General features: G+C 32.7%; 1 protein-coding gene across 1 annotated transcript in view; it reads right to left on the reverse strand.

The window, feature by feature from the left end:
• Positions 1–9,856: 9,856 nt before the first annotated feature.
• LOC145267162 (uncharacterized) overlaps positions 9,857–22,325 on the reverse strand; it is a 97,166-nt gene continuing 84,697 nt past the window's right edge. Inside the window, exons 7-8 of the mRNA XM_080123211.1 lie at positions 17,558–17,654; positions 9,857–10,372 (exon numbers count right to left, since the gene is read on the reverse strand). Coding sequence (XP_079979337.1) covers positions 10,334–10,372; positions 17,558–17,654 — 136 coding nt within the window. The 3' untranslated portion in view covers positions 9,857–10,333. The remainder of the gene's footprint in view (positions 10,373–17,557; positions 17,655–22,325) is intronic.

Raw genomic sequence — 22,325 nt, forward strand, 5'->3', positions numbered from 1 at the left:
TAAAATCACTTTAACTTTCAAAATCTTATTTTGTTTATATTTAATTTTTAAAATTCCTCAAGCTGTATTCACAGCCAGCTGTATAAATTGCATATTTATCTCATTAACCCTTCCTGCTTGCTATCATAGAGCCACAATCTGTTAATTTCTTCAATTCAATGCATTTTCTAGTCATGTTAGTATATCTTCCCTTGACTACGACTATTTCACTCTTACAAGGATTCAAACTTCTATAAATTTATGCATGTTTGTATCTGACTTATAGCAGCCATATTGACAGAACACTTTCTGATTTGCACAATGGCAGCTGAACAGGTTGAACTGAACCCTTATGGAGAATGATGCTTCCGTGTGCTTTGACCCATTCAGCTGCCTTACAGCATTCAGAAACGGGCATCTTTGCTCAACAGAGTCAGAATAGCATCAATCAGAGGCAATAAATGGACTATACAGAACAATAAACCCTCTTAATTTCTTCAAAACCTTGCTGGAGAAAATCAGGAAGGCAATAGAGTATGACACAATTTTTGCCATCGGCATATCGGACAGTTTTCAACAACCAGATGTACAGATGCATCTGTAGTATTCGATCTTATAGAAAAAAACGAGGATTAATGTTATTAGATTCAAAAGGAGTTTTGTGTAATTTAGTTTTTATTATAAATTCTCTTGTTCTTCTTATAGTGCTTATCTTGTTATCGTCCTTGTGGCTTCAAGGCTAAAAGGTAATAGCAAAACAGGAAAAAAGAAATGCAATTTAAAAATCATACATTTTTCTTTCATTTAACTTTTCAGTTGATGGTTGTGATGATGATTTATAACTTATGTTCACAGATGTGTGTGTGTATTTGCATATTTTACTCAAAAAAATTGGTGTGAGTGTTATGTGCTTGATTTGCCTTGAACGAGACAAAACTGACTCTCGTGATATGCATGTATATATTTCTTCTTATATAAACATTTATTACATTTGTTTTATTTTTTCAGTGAATGATTTTTTATTTCGTATTCCATCACCAACTTGCAAAATTCGTTTTGGCAGTTTCAATTTCAACTTGTGTTACCTCAATTGATCACACACGATTCAAAAAGCTTCTTAACAATGAAAACACTCTGGGTGTCTTTCCTTGAAAAGGTTCAAGCAGACAATCTGATTATATTCACATCACCACCAGGTTTTAATGTCTTAATGTATCACAGAGATTGGTGGTTGCTATATTAGCAGACATTTTGCACCAGTAGGAGTTGCCTCCCTTTAAAAATGTAAACTTTCGCCCAATGTGAATAAAACAAGTCAGGCATCCTGGTCTTAACAAGCATACTTCGTCTTGTCTTATTTTCCTGAAAAAATATAACAAAACATGGTGTCAGAAATGAAATTCTGATTAAAGTGGAATCTACTAATATCTGTTGTTCACATCCAGTGGCTCATGATTCTCACTTCCCTTAACTGAGCCAAAAGGTGGTCAACCATAGTTTACGTTTTATACACTTGTTGAGCTTTGTGAAATCTACACATATTCTAACCTTCTTGTTTGCTTTTAGTACTCGCATCATGAGATAACACCATTGAGTGGGTTTGTCAATCTGGCTTATGACCCCCAGCTTTCCCATTCTTTAGAGTTCTGCCTGTGTTTTCTTTATCAAGAGTAGTAGTACACATAGTGCTGTGAATTCGCATCTGCATGTAGCAGTATGTTGTATTCTTTAGGCTTGTGAATAGGTCTGGCATTTACTTTTTCGGCTCAAATGATTGTGTTTTATTCCTGATGGTATGTAAGCTTGGGTGGACGGTTATAAGCTTAAGAGATTTGATGGCTGGTTTACCTAACAGCGGCTCTTTAATTTATAGATGTGTTCAAGGATTGTGGTAACATTTGCCGCCGAATCCAACTTAAATTGTAGTTGTAGTCCATTAATGGTGATGTTAGTTCGCCAAGGTTTGCTCAGGCTGATTTCTAATATCATCAGAACACCAAAGTATGCACTCTGGTCGCTTTCACTGTCATCTGAGTTATGCTTAACTTCATGTAGTCTTGTGTGGTAATACTGGACATAGTGGCTTATCACAATTGGCAAGTGACTAAAATGGTGGTGCATACACGTCTTTGATGGGGGATCTTGTTATGCCCATTCTTCTGTTGATTCTCGTGGTGAGATTCACGTCTGGGTCTTGTATTTGCTCTAACCTTGTCTTCGATTTCTGTTGTGATTAATAGAGTCAACACCAAAATTCCTTTGAGCTGATGTGTTCTGGTGATCGCAGGAGACGTTGTGATTTAATTGTTTCACACTGCTATGCGTGTCTGATGGCCTTGTCTAAGGTGAGGTCTGGAATGATTTGCAGACTCAATGACATATTATGATGTGTGCACCCGACTACAATTCTGTCACAAATTAGTTTTCTGTGCAGATCCTTAAAATTGCAGTTTTTAGCCAGTACATGAGGATCCATAATAAAAGAATCGACTCACCTTTTGACATCTCTGGTTGAACCTGGCCGATTAAAATACTATGTTTGTGTCACCTTTAAAATGGTCATTGAACTGTGATATAACTATGCCAAAGTTTTCACATTGTTTGGGCGAAAGCTTAAATGTGCCAAAAATGTCTTCTGCTTTATCACCCATGCAATATCTCGAAGTTTCTAAACAGTCCTGTAATGGCTGAACTGTTGAATCCATCTTTCCCATAACTTGAGTTGAATGTAAAGGGTTCTGCTGGGCTCAAATGACTTGTCATACTGGAATTCATTTGTGTAATTCTTTTATTTAATACTAGCAGATGTACCGTTGTCCAGTATTAACCGTAACGTTAAATTCCTTTTAAAAAATGAAGTAAAAAAAAAACTGGAAAGAAACTGAGACATGTACATGCGAGTATTTTGTTTTTGTAAACAGTTCATTTCTTGTAAGCAAAAACAAAAAACTACTCGAGCTGAGATATCGAAACCAAAACCTAAAGACAGTGAGTCAAATATGATAACCATTAGGCCATCTTGCCACGTTGTTTAAAAAGTGTTTTCAAGCCTACTTATTCTTAACATAAGGAAGCTGTCACATGAACAATTCGTGCATGCACAATCGTGAAACAGGTGACAAACAGGTAAAAATCTGATGACCCCCAAGTACCAATTTTTCACTTTTGACCCTTTAGCAGCCCTATTGTCCAGATGAAAATGGTTTAAAGTTTTCCACATGTCTGAATATCCTATATACCAAATTTCAAGTCTGTAGATCAAAAATTCATTGAGTATATAGGTTGAGAATTGTCCTCACACACACACACACGCACACACACGCGCACACACACACACATTCTCACTTTTATAGATATATAGATTTCTTTTTACATGGCTTTTGGGATCAACACTTTAACTCCTTCCCTATGTATTGTCCACATTCGTTCATAAATCCCTTATTCTGACACCATGTTTTGTTATAATATATGTATTATCAGAATGTCTGCTAACATACCCCCCCTCTTTATTTAATATGCTTTGATATTCTTCAGTGTCTAAGCTATATGCTATGCACTGACGACCTTCATTAGCCCATTCGGACAGTACCAATTCGACTGTCTCCCATTTGGTATTTGATTAGCCAGTGAAATCTATCCGAGGTGCATGTAACAAGTACTAGAGAATGAAATGGAAGTGATATGCATGCAAGCTGACGTGCTAATCTATGGCAAAAATCAAGAACACGATGCCCGACTAAAAGTACACTAAAGAAAAAAAATCCAGGCTGCTGACATTATGCTCAACCTGGAAGAATGCTCCAAATCATTAGTGAAATTTCTTGGGCACATACTCGGTGCTGACGGTTTTCAACCAAATCCAGAAAAGCTTACTGGGGTTTCCAAATCTCCACACCAACGAACATGACAGAAAGTTATCTGCTCTTAGATATTGGGAAAATTCATCCCAAACCTGGCAGACATGAATAAGTCACCAAGGGACTTTTTAAGCCAAGAATATGCATTCGTTTGGGACAATGCACAACAGGAAACATTCAGCTCCATCAAGCATTGTGCTCAGCACCTGTGCTATGTTTGTATAAACCATCACATGAAACTGTGATTTCTGCCGATGCTTCATCTAACGGGCTGGGAGCAGTGCTATTACAATGACAAGATGATACAAAAATCCACTCCACCTACATTTCATGAGCCATGTCAGAAACGGAAATTCTAAAAAATAAACACTCGTTTATTTTATAAAAAATTTTTTGTGTGTTGCAATTATTTGGCTCCAAACGTGTTCAATACTATCTTATTTCATTTTCAAAGACTCATGCATTGCCCATCACACAGAGCTGAAGAGCTACCATCACTCAAAAATTGTACACCAGAATCAGTCAAGAGCTTCAACCTTTCATACAGGAAGTTTTTGTTGTTTAAACAGCATCTACACTACATTCCTATGAAATGATAATTATCTAACGCAATAAATAACACATTGTACCTAACCCACCCAACGAAATAGGAGTCTCATAAAGAGAATCATTCAGCAAGGAAGGAGATCATGAGTATAACATGTCTAACCCTGACTTTTCAAGATTATATAGCAACTCGATCTGGACATTATTTGACCATCTATCAACCGAGATTTAAAATAAAAAAAATATATAGATAAAAAAATCACATAATTAAATTACTTAAAGAATGCATCAATAAAAAGAACATTGAATATTGAACATTGAAGACTATTAAATAAAAAAGGGAGATTTTTTGTTCAGTCATCCTTCATCGGTGGGAGTTGTTTCCTGTTGTCTAACGTGTTTTATGTAAAAATCTCGCCCAACGTGAATAAAACAAGACTGGCAGTCAGCCATCTGGGTCTCAATGAGCATGATTCATCTTGCCTTATTTTTCCGATAAAAACAATGGAACATCAGTAATTCATAGTCCCCGAATCTTTTAGATATAGTTCACCTTTAAGTACATTTTGAAGATCATTCAAAATCAAAAAGTCTCAACGTCAGATTTATGTGAAAAAAATATGCTTCAGTTTGAGGTCTTAAACTCCACACAAGGATCCATCAGAACAATGAAACAATTACACTTTACAAGACAGACATCTAAAGTTGTTGGTTCGAAAATGGATGATCATTTTATGTTAAATTTAAATAGTAAAAATTATATCTAGGATATTAAGAGCTAATTGAGTGACAGAAGTCTAATTAGTTTAAATCAGAAAAACAAAAATTATTTCAATGTCTCTGTACCTATACTGCCTCTCACCCAACAAATGCTGCTATAACACTGATGGAACTTTTGACTCATTGCGCTAGGTTCAGGCTTCGATGCGATCACTACCACCTTATTCAAATTGGGTTTTATTCTGCTGCTATTTATGATGACCCAAAGAATTTCAGATAAATGCTAAGAAAACTGGAATTTTGACACCATCATATTTTTATCAACGTGTGTAAGGGCAACTAAAAATACACATTAACTTTTACACATTTCAGTCGATGAAATGACTCAAGTATGAATTTCAGGAATCATATATAGTGTGTGTGTATTGTTATTCATATATATGCGATGGGATTATTCTAATATTTTTTCCAATTCTATTTTGAATTCTCGATTTTGATTCAAAAATCGTCTAAAAGGTAGAATTTACTTGTGGGGATTTAGCAAAGAATCTTTAGCAAAGAATATGGGGATTTAGCAAAGAATCTTTAGAATCTAATGTAGATATAATTTTCAGTTTGACAATTTTTTTTTAATGATTTTCCTTTATGAAAATCCAAGATTTTAATAAACTCATTGTAAGATTTTTATGGGTTTTTTTTCACTTGTCTCATCCATTTGTGTTATTTTTACCAGCGCCATTTTTAACCTAAAATCGTTATGTTCTATGAATTTTAAATAGATTCAAATCAATAAATATTTATAAATTTATCCTTGGTATAAATAATAGAAAACTAAATTATATATATATGTGTGTGTGTGTGTGTGTGTGTGTGTGTGTGTGTGTGTGTGTGTGTGTGTGTGTGTGTGTGTGTTATTTGTTTTGCGATACTTTTTGAATGAATTCAATTAAACAATTAAGTAAAAATGTACAAAAGTGCATTTTTACCTAAATGCGAGTTGGGAATAATTTTCCCTTTAACCAAATTGGTACGCCCAAATGGGGAGCGGCATATATATTGTTAAAATATAATTGCGTGTGGATATATATATATATATATATTTCGAAGTTGTATAACTTTGTCGGTATTTAAAAATCTTTTTTGTTTGTTTTTCTTCACTATAATGTTAAATTGGAGAAGTGAATAGAGTCCGCGTGCTGTTAGCTGTAGTATTTTTTTGTTTATTTTTGCCTTGTAGTTGGCTTCAAAACGTATTTTATACGTTTTTCATCTTAAAATTCAAATCCAGTCAACGCTTCTAATACGGGGGGGGGGGGGAAGTACCTTGATATTCAAATCGCGTCACGCATTCTTCCGGCATTTCAAAAACAACACTACAGGTAACATCACGCAAGACTCTCCGTTCACTTTCCTTTCAATTTAACATTGTGGTAAAGAAAAAAGAATTTTAAATACCGAATGACTACTACTACTACTACTACTACTACTACTACTACTACTAGTACTACTCATTATATATATATATATATATATATATATATATATATATTATATATATATATATATATAATTTTACAATATTTAAATTTTAGCTTTCTAAACTAAATTTTAGTTTTCTACAGCAACACTATTGGCTTGTTGTATAACAAAAACAAGATACTTATTCAGGGGTAGTTACAAATTCTGACCATTTCTGACTCCAGATACAAATACTCGGGGACTGTTGGCTTTTGTTAATAAACCCTAAGTCTGAAGGGCCTGTCTCTTTACAGTGCGAACTCAGTGGTTTGGAGCAGAGTGAGACCCAAGTGAAATGTGTTTTTTCTCAAAAGTCTGGGTTTCCCAGCGGTCGGGCAGAGGTGTCCTCGAGGTTATTGTTGCCTTTCATTATAGTCAGAACCATATAGGCTTACCCCCACCCCCACCCCCCGATCAACAGAATTTTATTCCACTATTCTTCATAAACCAATCTAAAAAAAGAATTGTACTTCTCAAGCTTGAAGGGACTTTTTCCCTTTCTTCTTTTCTCTCAATCCATACCTCTTATCTATATATATCTATAAAAGTGAAAATGTCTGTGTGCGTGTGTCTGTGTACATTTCCATACCAAATAACTCTGTCAATTTTCGGTCTAGATAATCGTGATTTGACATAGAGAGTATTGAGATTTGGGAAAATCTTTTTACTCGGTTTTCGGCCAGAAATTTGGCTGTCAAAAGGTCAAAGTTCAACGATTTTGGGTCAAAACACTTGAAATTTTAAATGTAGGTTATTTGGACATGGATCGAACATTTTAATTTGATTTGAGCTCAAAAAAATAAATGTTAAGGAGCAAAAATTGGAGTCAAAGTTTGAAAAAATTTGACGTCTGTGGTCTCCAATTTCTGGTCTAAACATTTGAAATTTTACATAAAGGGTATTCAGAGATAGGGCAAGCTTTTTAATCGGTTTTGGTCGAAAATTTGAAATTTTACATAACGGGTATTCAGATATGCGGCAAGCATTTTAGTCAGTTTTGGGCCGAAAATTTGGCTGCCAAAAGGTCAAAAGTTGAAAGAGTTGACCTTTGCAGATTCTACCAAATTCCTCCACCAATTTTGGGTGTAAAGACTTGAAATTTTAGATGTAGGTAACTTGGACATGGGTAAAATTTTGTATTTTGATTTGAGATCAAAATAATAAATGTTAAGGGGTCAAAATTGGAGTCAAAGCTTTAAAAAAGTGACCTTTGCAATCTCTACCAAATTACTCAGACAAATTTTGGTCTAAACATTTGAAATCTTACATAAAATGTATTCACATGTAGGGAAAGTTATGAACAGTACATAGGACCCGAGCTGAACTGCTAGTCATAACTAAAGTGGGAGGGCCCCAGTGCTTTCACCTTCACTCACGTTAAGCCTTTAGCTTTTTTTTTTTTTTCACTTGTGGGATGGTTTTCCAAAGGCCATCTGTATAAGGTAGGATAAGTAAACCGGTCATCATAGTTGGCCTTCTTTCCAAAGTGATTTCACAGTCAATCCAATAATTCGAATCCACTTGACAATTTATCTACCTGATTTGATTTTCTGGTGGTCCCCTCAAATAAAATTTAAGTGCCAATCTTCACACCCTGAAAGCATTTTATGATTTCAACTTACATCCTTCAGCTATCCAGCTTGGTGATGAGGGGAAGTCATTTTGATTATCTGTTAAAACAGATTTCTTCTTTTCATCATCATCATCATCATCATCATCATCATCATCATCATCATCATCATCATCACTATTACGTCCAACAATGTGAAATCCCCTCAATTTGTGTCAAAAGAACCACCCAGATGCTGACTGCTTCCTAACCCAGCAAGCAAGGCCATTCGGCGTTGCCTGGTCCACCGTCTGGTTACATTTTTAAGTATTGTTTTTGTTAATAAAATCGTAATCTTCAAACATTTTATGATATTTAAATAAACAATATTAGTTTAATTTGATTTTAAATGCAATTTTTTATAATTGCTTTTATTAGCTGTAAATGTCATGAAAACGTTTAACTTATAGGACAATGTTACATGATAAAAGGGCTGCCCCCCCTTTTCATGTAAGTAAAAAAAAGGGAATTAGTTAAATGTACATATGAAATAGGATAGTCAAGGATTCGAACTTGCGAAGCTAGATTTGGAATTGAAAATTCCAATCATAAGTTAAAATAAATACAGAATGTTATTGAAATAAGGAATTGCAATTGTAAACATATCTGTATATGGAAAAGGAATGCAAAAATGAAATTTGTTTCTGATAAGGAATTTAATCGTCAATTGAAATTGTAAACATATTTTGTAAAAATGTTATTGGAAAAATAGGTTACTGAACTCGGGGTCATGTCAAGTTTGGCAACGTAACGCATGTCAACTAACGTGCTTGATGAGCACATGTTTAATCATGCAATGACATGACGAGTTAATATAGGTAGAGTTTTTAGATGCAGGCTGGGAGTCTGGAAAAAGAGTCGGAGAGAAGCAGAGAGTTTCAGACCGATTCTCCGTTAGAATCAAGACACCCTCTAGAAGTGAGAGGGTTTTAGAAATAACCACGTAAAGAAACTTTGAATTCCTCAAGCGAAATCATGGACCAGTCATGAAATAAAGCACGTCACCATTTTTGTGTATCTGCGTCTTCTGTGTTCATCATTACAACGAGAAAGGTAACGTGTTTATATTATATGCACAACTATCAAAACGTAAATGTCAAACGCACTATCTCTCGGTCTATCTATCAAGATATTCATAAATCTCCTCTCATTGAATTGGTTCTCTTGTAATAACATGTATACTGTCTATTATATATATATATATATATATATATATATATATATATATATATATATATATATATATATAACTGTTTTTCTCTCTATATATATGTACTCTGTCTCTATATCTTACCAATGTCTCCATCTTTTACAACATGAACATTTTAAGACATATGAACACTTTTAAGACTGTCTATAATCTCTCACTAAGACTCTCACAAACAAGAACACTAAATAAAAACTCCCGTAACATAGGCGCACAAGTGGTACGTTTTAATAATAACACCCCTATGCAACAGCAAGATTAATTCATACATATTTTAATAAAAAAAATAAATATTATTAAAGTAGAATAAATCAATCGTTTGTGTTACATTAGCGCCACAAAAAAAAAACAAAAAGCAAAAAAAAAAAAAAAAAAAAAAAAAAAAAAGCAAAAAAAAAAACAAAAACAAAAACAAAACAGTATAATGCACAACATTTTGTCAGAAATAAACTTCAGTATTAACCAACATGTTTATCGTATTTCATTGCTGATGCAAAAAAAAAATATGGTTACATTACTGGTAAAAACGTAAACAAAACTTTATTGTTGAACTTAGAAGATGTGTTATTTGTGCAATTTCAACTTTCTGTAGACGTACTGGCTCATTAGTACAACCAATCTAAAATGATGCTCGGATTAGGTGGTTAGGATTCGAATCCTATACTCGTCTCATTTTTCACTCTTTTCAAATTTCTTAATGACATTATTTAAACTAACATTATCATCCACAGCAATAAATATGAAATGCACATTTATTATTTCCAAATTAATATCTCTAAATATATTCACACTACAGATTTTTAACAGATGAGAAAGCAAGATTATTTATAGTTTTTTTTTTGCAATGTTTGTCAAAAAAAATATGGTCTGCTCGGCTCCTTCATCTAATCCACCGACTCAAGGACAAACTCCACCAAAACATGCTAATATATTGCTCTGAAAGAAAAAAAATTAAATCAGAAATTAGATATTTAAACCTAATATAATAATAAACGAATAAGACAGTATTAACAATATCTATCAATTGGTTTTGTAGCGTAGTTAAGGTGGCCTCAATCCCAGACTGTCACAAACATCTCTGACCAGTGTTTTGTCTGGAATTCTATTTTGTCAAAATTGCTCTGTTGATATTCCGTCTCTTAGATTCTTTCCCCCTTTCCTTCTGGTAGCTGTAATAATAGGAGGAATTTTAAAATAAAAATAACACCATTATTCGCTTCCGGTGCTTATTTTATTATTATTTTTTTTTTTTTTACAGCAACTTTACAGCTGCAATACTCCTGCCCCAAAACCTCAGGAGTACGGCTGCTAATTTTGTCTTCTGTCACCACCTACCTCTTAAAGCAAAATTGATTTCACTTCTCAGTCAACTACTTCCTCTCATGGCGTCATATCCTGTTACGTAATCATAACTGTTAACTTCAAAATGAATTTCCCACTACTCTAATCTTAACGCGAGCCTCATCTGGAAAACTACATTATTTTTACATTTCTATCAGATCTATATCAGATGGTGCCATTTTGGTGATTTCAAAGTAATATCTTGTATTGTAAATAAAACTTTGCCATGTCATAGGTATCTTAAAATTAAATTTAGAAACGACATCCCTTACTTTCGTGAATCAATTTATAAAGTTTATTTTTTAAATAATTTTTTTCCTATTAAAAAAGCTAATTAATAAAAGTTAATTAAAAAATATAAATGGTAAAAGTTGATTAATAAAAGCTAAGTAAAAATATAATTAAAAAAGATAAGTAAAAAATATAATTGAAAAAGTAAATTAAAAAAATATAGTTAATGTTTAAAAACGGCTAATTAAAATAACTAGGTAATAGACGATAATATAATAAATAGAAAATTAATAAAGGATAATAAAAAATAATATTAACAAACAAAATTTTGTTAAAACTATTAAAAAATTAGAAATTATTACATTAAAAAGATTAAAATATAATTGAAAAAAATAATAAAAAACACTAGTTAACGTTTAAAAACGGCTCATTAAAATAGCTAGTTAATAATATAAAAAATAGGAAATTAATAAACGATAATAAAAAGTATTAACAAACAAATTTTTGTTTAAACTATTAAAAAATTAGAATTTATTGCAAAATTATTGCAAAGATTGGCTGCATGTTCGTTCCCATAAGAGTAAAGTTAGACAAAGTTCGGTTTTAATGTTTAATGATTTAAAATCCAACATGAAAAATTGTGACAAAAATAAAAATTTTACTTCATTGACCGAGAACAGAAAATTTGAAGTGTACTATCAAAAAAGATACAAGAGCAAAATCGCTGGAAAGTTGTTTTCCATCGACGGCAAAATTAAATACAGGGTAAGATTTCCCCCCAAAAGCAGCATTTTCAATTGGGCCATGGGCAAGGAAATTTCATTACCGGCATAAATTATACTGACAAACACTATCCTATTTTTTTTTTTTTTAGTCCATTGGATTTACCAGATCTGATGTAAAAATGATATGCAAATGAAAATAATAAGCCGACACGAAATTAAAAGCTAGAAAGAGATACGGACAACACCAGCTATCATGCACGGAAGAATCCAAGAACATTGCTCAACCCCGCTACCCCATGCATTTGGGTTGGAGGAGGCAAGATGGAAAGAACTCAATTACTCATATCGACTCATGCAAATCAATGCACATACATACACAATGCCACGCTGTCAGATACTCATATAAATTATATTACATATTCACACTATGAACATGTTGACCTACACAATTCTAAGCCTTATGACCCAACATTCTTTACCAAACCTGTATTTGTATAAATGACACAACATTCTTTACCAAACACGTATTTGCATAAATGACACAACATTCTTTACCAAATCTGTATTTGTATAAACGACACAACATTCTTTACCGAACACATATTTGCAGAAATGACACAACATTCTTTACCAAACACGTATTTGCATAAATGATACAACATTCTTTACCAAACACGTATTTGCGTAAATGACACAACATTCTTTACCAAACACGTATTTGCATAAATGACACAACATTCTTTACCAAACACATATTTGCATAAATGACACAACATTCTTTACCAAGCACGTATTTGCATAAATGTGCGGGAAATTTATTCACTGAGTCCCGTGAAGGTTATCCCACGTGGTTCATGTTAATAAGCCTAGAAAAATCAGGACATGAAAAAATAAAGACAAGGAAATACTTTTAAGAATAAAAAAAATATTGACATTTTATTGAGGGAAAAGAAAGCATAAGGGTTGGGGAAAGAAGGCAGCAAAGCTGCAAAGTTCAATTATTGAGAAAAGAGTTTATATGTTCAATTTACAAGAGAAAATACAGTTTATATCTTCACCAATTCGACTGCCAAAAAATGTCCTTATGGCAAGCACTAAAGGCTTAATTAACACTAGAGAGAGAGTACAGAAATAAGAGAACATTAGAATAAGAGAACTTACTGCGTAAAACAATGATTTCGTTTTTTTTAACCTTTCTTTTTTTATCTTTATATATATGTGTGTGAGTCCTTTCTTTTACATATATATTTTCTTCACGCCACTCCAAATCGATCTGTCCTCACTTCAGTGACAGAATCCTTGAAAGTTCTTTTGAAAATAATCCTTGAATTTGAAAACTCAATGTTGTTTGGTAAAACCTTCGTTCGTCCTTCTTGTCAGATGAAATTCTCACTGGTTACAACATGGAAAGACATTTCGGTTTCCACACGCCGACATTTAATCGCATCTCGTGCGTCCAGTTTATAGATCAATTCTTCTTAGAATTGATTCTTTTTTTTTCTTTTCGAGTCAACCAACTTGATTCGACTCTTACTGAAACTCATTATTCATTCCTATGAACAATGAAATAACTTTTACTATTTTTAAGACTTGAATGTCTGAGTAGGACCAGAGCTCGTAACTTGCGTGTTACCCTCGTGGAATCTCTGTCCAAAACTGACTTTCGCTCCGCTCTCTAGTGCACTTGTTGAATTTTCGCGGGAAAAATATCTCTTAGTAGAACCAATTGTGGCGTGATTCTTTCAGCAGCAGCAGCAGCTCGTTAAAAAGATGTAAAGTTAAAGAAGGAAAGAAGGGAGGAAAGATAAAAGACAACGACGAAAAGAAGGAAGAAATTAAATTTCTGACAAATGACACAACATTCTTTACCAAACACGTATTTGCATAAATGACACAACATTCTTTACCAAACACGTATTTGCATAAATGACACCACATTCTTTACCAAGCACGTATTTGCATAAATGACACAACATTCTTTACCAAGCACGTATTTGCATAAATGACACAACATTCTTTACCAAACACGTATTTGCATAAATGACACAACATTCTTTACCAAGCACGTATTTGAATAAATGACACAACATTCTTTACCAAACACGTATTTGCATAAATGACACAACATTCTTTACCAAACAAGTATTTGCATAAATGATAAAACATTTTTACCAAACACGTATTTGTATAAATGACACAACATTTTTACCGAACACGTATTTGCATAACGGCACAACATTCTTTACCAAACACGTATTTACATAAAAGACACAACATTCTTTTCCAAACACATATTTGCATAAACGACACAACATTCTTTACCAAACACGTATTTGCATAAATGATAAAACATTTTTACCAAACACGTATTTGTATAAATGACAAAAAATTTTACCGAACACATATTTGCATAACGGCACAACATTCTTTACCAAACACGTATTTGCATAAATGACACAACATTCTTTACCAAAAGCGTATTTGCATAAACGACACAAGATTATTTACCAAACACATATTTGCATAAATGATAAAGCATTTGTACCAAACACGTATTTGCATAAATAACAAAACATTCTTTATCAAACACGTATTTGCATAAATGACACAACATTCTTTACCAAACATGTCTTTGCATGAACGATAAAACATTCTTTACCAAACACGTATTTGCATAAATGACAAAAAACTTTTACCAAACACGTATTTCATAAACGACACAACATTCTTTACCACACATGTATTTGCATCAACGACACAACATTCTTTACGAAACACGTATTTTGATAAATGATAAAACCTTCTTTACCAAACACGTATTTTCATAAATGATAAAACATTCTTTACCAAACACATATTTGCATGAACGACACAACATTCTTTACCAAACACGTATTTGCATAAACGACACAACATTCTTTACCAAACACGTATTTGCATAAATGACACAACATTCTTTACCAAACGCGTATTTGCATGAATGACACAAAAATTTTACCAAACGCGTATTTGCATAAATGACACAACATTCTTTACCAAACACGTATTTGCATAAATGACACAACATTCTTTACCAAACACGTATTTGCATAAACGACACAACATTCTTTACCAAACACGTATTTGCATAAATGACACAACATTCTTTACCAAACACGTATTTGCATGAATGACACAAAAATTTTACCAAACGCGTATTTGCATAAATGACACAACATTCTTTACCAAACACGTATTTGCATAAATGACACAACATTCTTTACCAAACACGTATTTGCATAAACGACACAACATTCTTTACCAAACACGTATTTGCATAAACGACACAACATTCTTTACCAAACGCGTATTTGCATAAATGACACAACATTCTTTACCAAGCACGTATTTGCATAAATGGCACAACATACTTTATCAAACAGGTATTTGCATAAATGACACAACATTCTTTACAAAACACATATTTGCATAAATGACACAACATTCTTTACCAAACACGTATTTCCATGAATAAGACAACATTCTTTACCAAACACGTATTTGCTAAACTACACAACATTTTTACCGAACATGTATTTGCATAAATGACACAACATCCTTTACCACACACGTATTTGCATAAATGACACAACATTCTTTACCAAACACGTATTTGCATAAATGAACATTTTCATAATTAAAAGTACCTTTTATATTCTTATCTCTTTTATAAAAATGTTCCATTATAAAATTTTGTTTCCTCATATATTTTGCATTTGCAAAACTGTTTATGTTCTAGGGAACACTTGCTACTTTTTATTTTCTATTTTCTTAACATTTCATTTATTTCCATTTTTTATGCATGTCATTTCCTTCTTTCGCTAAAAATTTATAATAGATATAATTGTGATTCTTGACAATAATAATGGACATCATCATCATCATCATCATCATCATCATCATCATCATCATCATCATCATCATCATCATTCAAAATGACTTTTGCCAAAGCTGGGGACCATTTAGCTTTACCCCATTCAATATTTTCATTATAAATTGTGACCCCGACGTAATAGGAACATACAACCTGCTGATTACTCCTTTACTATCTCCTCTATAATCACCATATGGGGTGAAATGTAAGCTAAAAGGCTTTAGCTTAAAATTTACATTCTTTACATTTTTCTTTATAGTTTTGCAAAAATTCTTGTTTAATCTTTGTTATTTAAGGTATAATTTTTGTGTAAGCTTACAAAATTATAAAAGATATGAAGAAAAAATATTGTAACATTAAAAAACACCTAATAAAGACTTTGTATTATTTATAAAGTTTTATTAAACTGTCAGTAATAAAAAAACATTGTATTTATAAAAAATATCTGAGACACCGACCTTTTGAAAGTAAGAATAAAACTATAATAGTAACTATTAAATCTTAATTTATGAAATTTTTAATCTTAAAAATTACATCCATTAAATTTCTTAAATTATAGCCTTTCTTCATATTAAACTATCATCATCTTCATAGTTGGCTCAACATCCGTTTTGCATGCTGGCATGTGTTGGTCAACTTTTAGAAATTGATTTCCAAATGAATTTATCTCTGGACAGGTCTTTATCTCTCTTTTAAATCCTTCCTTATCATTTCTTCTCATTTTTTCCTTGGCTTTTCCCTTCCAACTGACCGTTCTACCTCAACTGCTCTACACTTATTAACCCAAGAAATCTTATTCATTTTTCAATTCGACCAACCAATAAAATCTACTGCTTTGCATACATCTCCTTACACTGTTGAAATTTAAACTGCTTTGTTCAAGCTAAAACTCTGGTTAATATATTTTTCAAAATGTTTACATATTTTATGGATATTCAGTGAAATTACTGAACCATATTTAAACAAACCAGATACTACACTTTCATCCTAGGCTGAAGGTTAAGAAAGTCTATTTTAGTTTGAGTTTCATGTGTGACTTCTCTACACTATTTTTACCATCAAAGCCAACAATGTCTTTGCCATTTCTGAACTAACTTTTTCTTGTTGACTGTAGTATGTTGTTGGCCGTGTGACACTCTAGGAGGCTCACCCTCCAAGGCTTTGCTCTTTTTTTTTGAGGAGAGATTAATTTATTGCTAATCGCCTGAGACACCCATACCGGGAAATGCTGACGGGGCTGACCAGACATCTTTCTCTAGAGCGCTGGCTCTTCAATCTCACTTTCTGACCCTTGTTACATCTTCTCGCAGTGGGAGAGAGAAAAATACCTTGTCTATACTATATGTCCTCCATGCACATGGTTGATGAAATCCTCAATGGTACTGTAAGCAATTGAGTGTTAGTATAAAAGGTTATTTTATCACGCAACCGTCTATTAAACATATCAAACATCAGAATGAATAATAGATGAAACTAAAAACAACACATTTATTTATAGTTGATAACATCTAAAAAACAACAACATCATAAAAAAACATAAACTATGTTAGTTTGTACTCATGCGTATCCGTAGTTCTCTCCCTTACACGGTAAGGTAAGGATATCTGTACATGGCATCCTTTATTTTGTAGGGGTTTCGTTCGTTATGATGGATTCTAGGTTATTCTTTTGACCTTTCCTGGCTAAAAACAAAGGGAAACAACAAAGCACTGACACTGTACCAATGCCGTTCAGGGATGAAATTCTACCAATAATAACCCGGGCAATATTTCCTCCCTTCCGGACCTTTGCTCCACCTTATTAAATCATTTTAAAGGCCATAGTTTATACATATAAGAATATAATAATATATTAATCGTACAATATAAAATACATAAATGCAAAAAAAAAGTCAAAGCAAAACAATGTTACCTTCTTTTTCCAAACAAAAACTCGAATGAGTACAACGATCATGAATGCCAGGATTGAATCCAAAATCACGAAAACAAGAAAATAATGGTCACTTTTCCTGGAGAAACAAAAATGGAACATTTCCAATTAATTTTCAGGTATTTAGACTACTGTTCTCATCTTGGCTGTTATTCTCATGATGTTTCGATCAATGCAATCTCTGACTTTCTTTAGGTGCGTCTTCTTGAACTCGGAAATCTTCATAGCAAATTTGGCAATTTTATTTTAGTTATCATCGTGATTTAGAAGATAACATTTTAAATAAATAGACGTAATAATTATATTTATCTATCAGGTTGTTGCATAAGTTCCCACCGTTTCATAAAAATTTTTTGTTCGAAAACACGTTTTGATATTTGGCAAAGTGTTATATATATGGTGTATAACACTTTGCCAAGTATCAGATATACACGTATATAGATAGATAAGATAAGATAATGGTCATCGTTTTTTGCTCATATAATTTTTCTAGTTTTTCAGAACCGTCAAATGGATTGTCAAGTAGATAAAAAATCACATTTTTCGACGCTTTGTTATTTTCGCCTTTAATCGAAGTCAAAAAGCGAGTGAAGTGACCAAGGATATTTGTGCCATATATGGAATAAACGCTATGGCTGAGAGAACTGTTCGAGATTGGTTTATCAGATTAAAACACAGTAATTTTGACCTCAGTAACGCACTTCGTTCTGGAAAACCAATCAAGATAGATGAAAACCAACTCAGGTTTTTTTTGAAGGAAGATGGCCATCAGACATGTAAAGAATTGGGTGAAAAGATGAAGAGTTATTTTGCAACAATTTCACACCACCTTCAGTCGATGGGATTCACACAAAAACTTGCAGTTTGGGTTCAACATGAACTTACTTTTGCTGTTAAAATTCTTTGATTTTCTTTAAAAAACAGCAGGAACTTATGCAACTAATATATATAGCTGTGTATACATTTGTATATTTTTATGCTCAGGACGCACATCTAAACTAATTAACTGATAATTATTGTGCAACAGCGTAAGCTGTCTAAATGTGGACTATATTTAGTTTTATTTAATTTAAGCAAAGGAAGAAAAAAGAGATGGAAGTCCTTTGTGAAAATTCAGATTCAATTCTTGTGACATTTTGACATCCGTTAAAAAATACTTCACAAATTTAAATTTCTTTGGAGTAATTTTTGAGGATGCATAATATGGACACAGCCTTTGAAAATTCAAATATTTCAGATTTACATTAAATTTGATCCATAGTCAATTAAACACGAATCAAGCAATCCCTGAATTTCAATTTTTTCTTAAATTTTAAGACATATACTTGAATTAAAATAATGAAATGGATCTTGACCAAAATTAGATTAAAAATTCTAGACATAAACTTTTATTTTATTATTAGATTCAGATTTTAATCTTTGTAAAAGCGCACAAAAGTGGTGAAAAATTGCTTTGACATGAATTGTATTCATTAAATATTGATCTGCAGCGAAGTACGTGTGTGCAATGGAAAAATAGCATAATTTGCTCATCATCAGTTTTTATTTTTTCATTTGAAATTCTGTACAAATTCCTGAGTTCAACAAGATGTACTTAGAGACCTTTCGAGGTAACATCGGCTGAAATATTGTGAAAAGACCGTCTAAATGAGAACAGTAGTCTAAATAATCCAAATAATGTAAAACATACGTTTATGTCTTGCATATAAAATTTATATAGCACAAGACATGATTTGACAAAAGTTTGGTTATCATTTGGGCCTCTATTCATTAATATTAATCTGCAAGAAAGGTATTGCTTATGGTTTTTTTTTACATAGACGTCACCACTTATCAAGGCCAATAGGCCACTCAAGGATAAGGGTTAAAGACTGTAGAGTAGTCAAAAGGACAATATAGTAATCGATAGAAATGGAAGTTCGGTAAATTTGTTAACATAAGTGGAACGGCTCATCAAAAACTTGGTCACGTTGGACTTGAAGACAACCATATTATAGAAAGCTGGAAAGCAGGAAAACGGAAGACAATTCCACAGGCGTGCAGTCTATGAAAGAAGCTTTGATCATAGAATCTATGTTTAGGTTTAGGCACAGATAAAGAATGGGGAAAATTATTGATAGTGTTTTCAGCTAGTCTAGTGTTTCTTGTGAAAGTTTGGCGAGGGGGGACCATAGATTGAAGCTCAGTTGAACACTTTCCATGAAAATAACGATAAAGCAGAGACAAACTCGCAACATCTCTTCTGTGAGATAGAGGTTGCAGGGAAGAGAAAAGGACATCTCCCACCAGGCCACGAAGTCTATTTTGAACCCTATCAAGGCAGGACAAGTCTTTTCTAGCAGCTCCTGCCCATATGTGGCAACAGTACTCCATCCTTCGACGTATCTGGCTCTTATATAGATAGAGAATTGCATCAGCAGTGAGATATCTACTGGATCGATAGAAGGATCCGACCATTTTTCCAGCGGCCTTGGCAACAGATTTGATGTACGTATTCCATTTAAGATCAGGAGTAAAGATCAAGCCCAGAAGCCTGTCAAAACTTGAGGCCTCCCCAAGACGAGAGCCCTTCATTTTAATTGATGCCAGATGGAGATCAGAACGTTGATGATGTAAGGATAGAAGCTTGGTTTTAGATGCATTAAAAGTAACCAGCCACTCCTTTCCCCATTGTACAACCTGATCAAGATCAGAGGAGAGAGAATCGGAGAGAACTTGGTCGTTTACTGTCTTAGATGTGCTACCATAGATGGTAGTGTCATCAGCAAAAATGTCTACGAATGATGTAAGAATGTGATTTGGAAGATCATTAATGTAGATCAGGAAAAGAATTGGGCCCAGGATCGACCCCTGAGGGACTCCAGCATTTATACTGTGAGCTTCTGATTTTTGCCCATCAACTACTACTCTTATGTGCAGTAGATAATGCTATTCATTCATTCAGAATATATTCAGAACAAATTCGACATTTTGGAGGGAAAAGAAAATTCAAATTGCATATCTTATGTAATTTTTGGACGAATACAACATAACTAAAGAAGTCATTCTCAGCCTCTGTAACAAACTACAAGTGGGACTTGAAGCATACAACCTTTACAGTGTCTTCCAAAAGATGCCTGAAATATGTTTGATCTTGGCAGTCCTTCATATTGCAGGTGGTACGATTGGTGTCTCTCATTATCGCCCTCCACACATGTATTCAACTGAGTTGAGAAGCGGTCAAATATTACGAATATTGTGATAAGTGTTTCAGTGTGAACAGGTATGGTATAATAAATTATGGGGTTTATCCATTTTATTTTTACTTTCATCATATTTTGCTTTGGTTTTGATACCCCCAAATTCAACCCAAATTTACAACCCTTCCTTTTCATAACCTATCATACTTTCATAAATCAGAGTCCATTTTCTGTAGGCTGTTTTTGAACCCAGTCAACAATGGGTACTTTTGCTAGTATATATATATATATATATATATATATATATATATATATATATATATATATATATATATATATATATATATATCAAAAGAGTTGTGTCTGAAGGTTATGACAATGCAGTCTTGTAGAAAAACACAGTTTGGTTCGGGACAAGGTAGGTAAAAAGAATAATGAGAATATTGAAGGATTTATTTACAAATATAATGTGTCGCACCAGGATAGTAATATTGTGGTAAATTCTCAAATTTTTTAGGTATGCCTCATCTTCATCATGAAGAAATAAATGTGTGCAATCACTCAGTAGAGCCATGTTTATACTGGAAGCCAGAAACCAGAAATAGCAGTTTCATAGTCAGGTGTTTTGCATGTTTGTTAAATTATCTTTGAAATATTCTGTTATAGATATATTGTTAAATTATCTTTGAAATATTCTGTTATATATATATTGTTAAATTATCTTTGAAATATTCTGTTATATATATATATTGTTAAATTATCTTTGAAATATGGGTTGGAATTTTTGTTATTGTTTAATATTATTACAACATTTATCAATAATAATCATATTATTATGTGTTTCACCTATAATTATTCACTTATAATTGTTTAATATTTACGCACACTTTCTTTCTGTATTGTTTAGCAATAATATCCAAGGGAAATAATTACTGTCACAAATTTCAGAGTAAAAAGTAGAGCCATTTCGCCTATTACTATATATATATATATATATATATATATATATATATATATATATATACACACACACACACACATACACACACTCATGAGCAAAAAAAAAAAAATAAGCCATGAGTGAAAGAAGGAAGAAATCGATTTTTCAATATTTTAATGAATTTAAAAAAATTTTAACTGAAAATTTCTATTTTGTAGATCATTATTATTATAGCATATAATAATAAGTGAAAAAAATTAATCGTAAAAATGTTAAGACCGCCTCTTGGCGAGGATACAAAAAAACTGAATTGCAGGATTAAGGCAGTCCAAAATGACTTACAAGCAGAGTTTTGATATTTTAAGAAAAGAAAATGTGAAAACATCTCTTTCTGTAGTGAAGCGAATTGGTCAAAGCTTCGAAGTGGAACACTTGGTAAAAGGGAAATCTGGATCTGGTCGCCCTAGAGCATCCACTTTGAAGGACGACCACATGTTTAAATTAACTGTTTTGAAGGATTAAAAAAAAACTTATGTTGATCATTGCAAAGAATTCAAAACAGGGGCTGGAAATTCTCTTTCTAGATATAAAATATCTAGACGAATGAAAGAAATGAGATTTTCTTCTAAAA

Source organism: Euprymna scolopes, chromosome 42 (genome assembly GCF_053919585.1).
Source record: "Euprymna scolopes isolate OS-2025 chromosome 42, ASM5391958v1, whole genome shotgun sequence".
In the NCBI taxonomy this organism is placed as follows: domain Eukaryota; kingdom Metazoa; phylum Mollusca; class Cephalopoda; order Sepiida; family Sepiolidae; genus Euprymna; species Euprymna scolopes.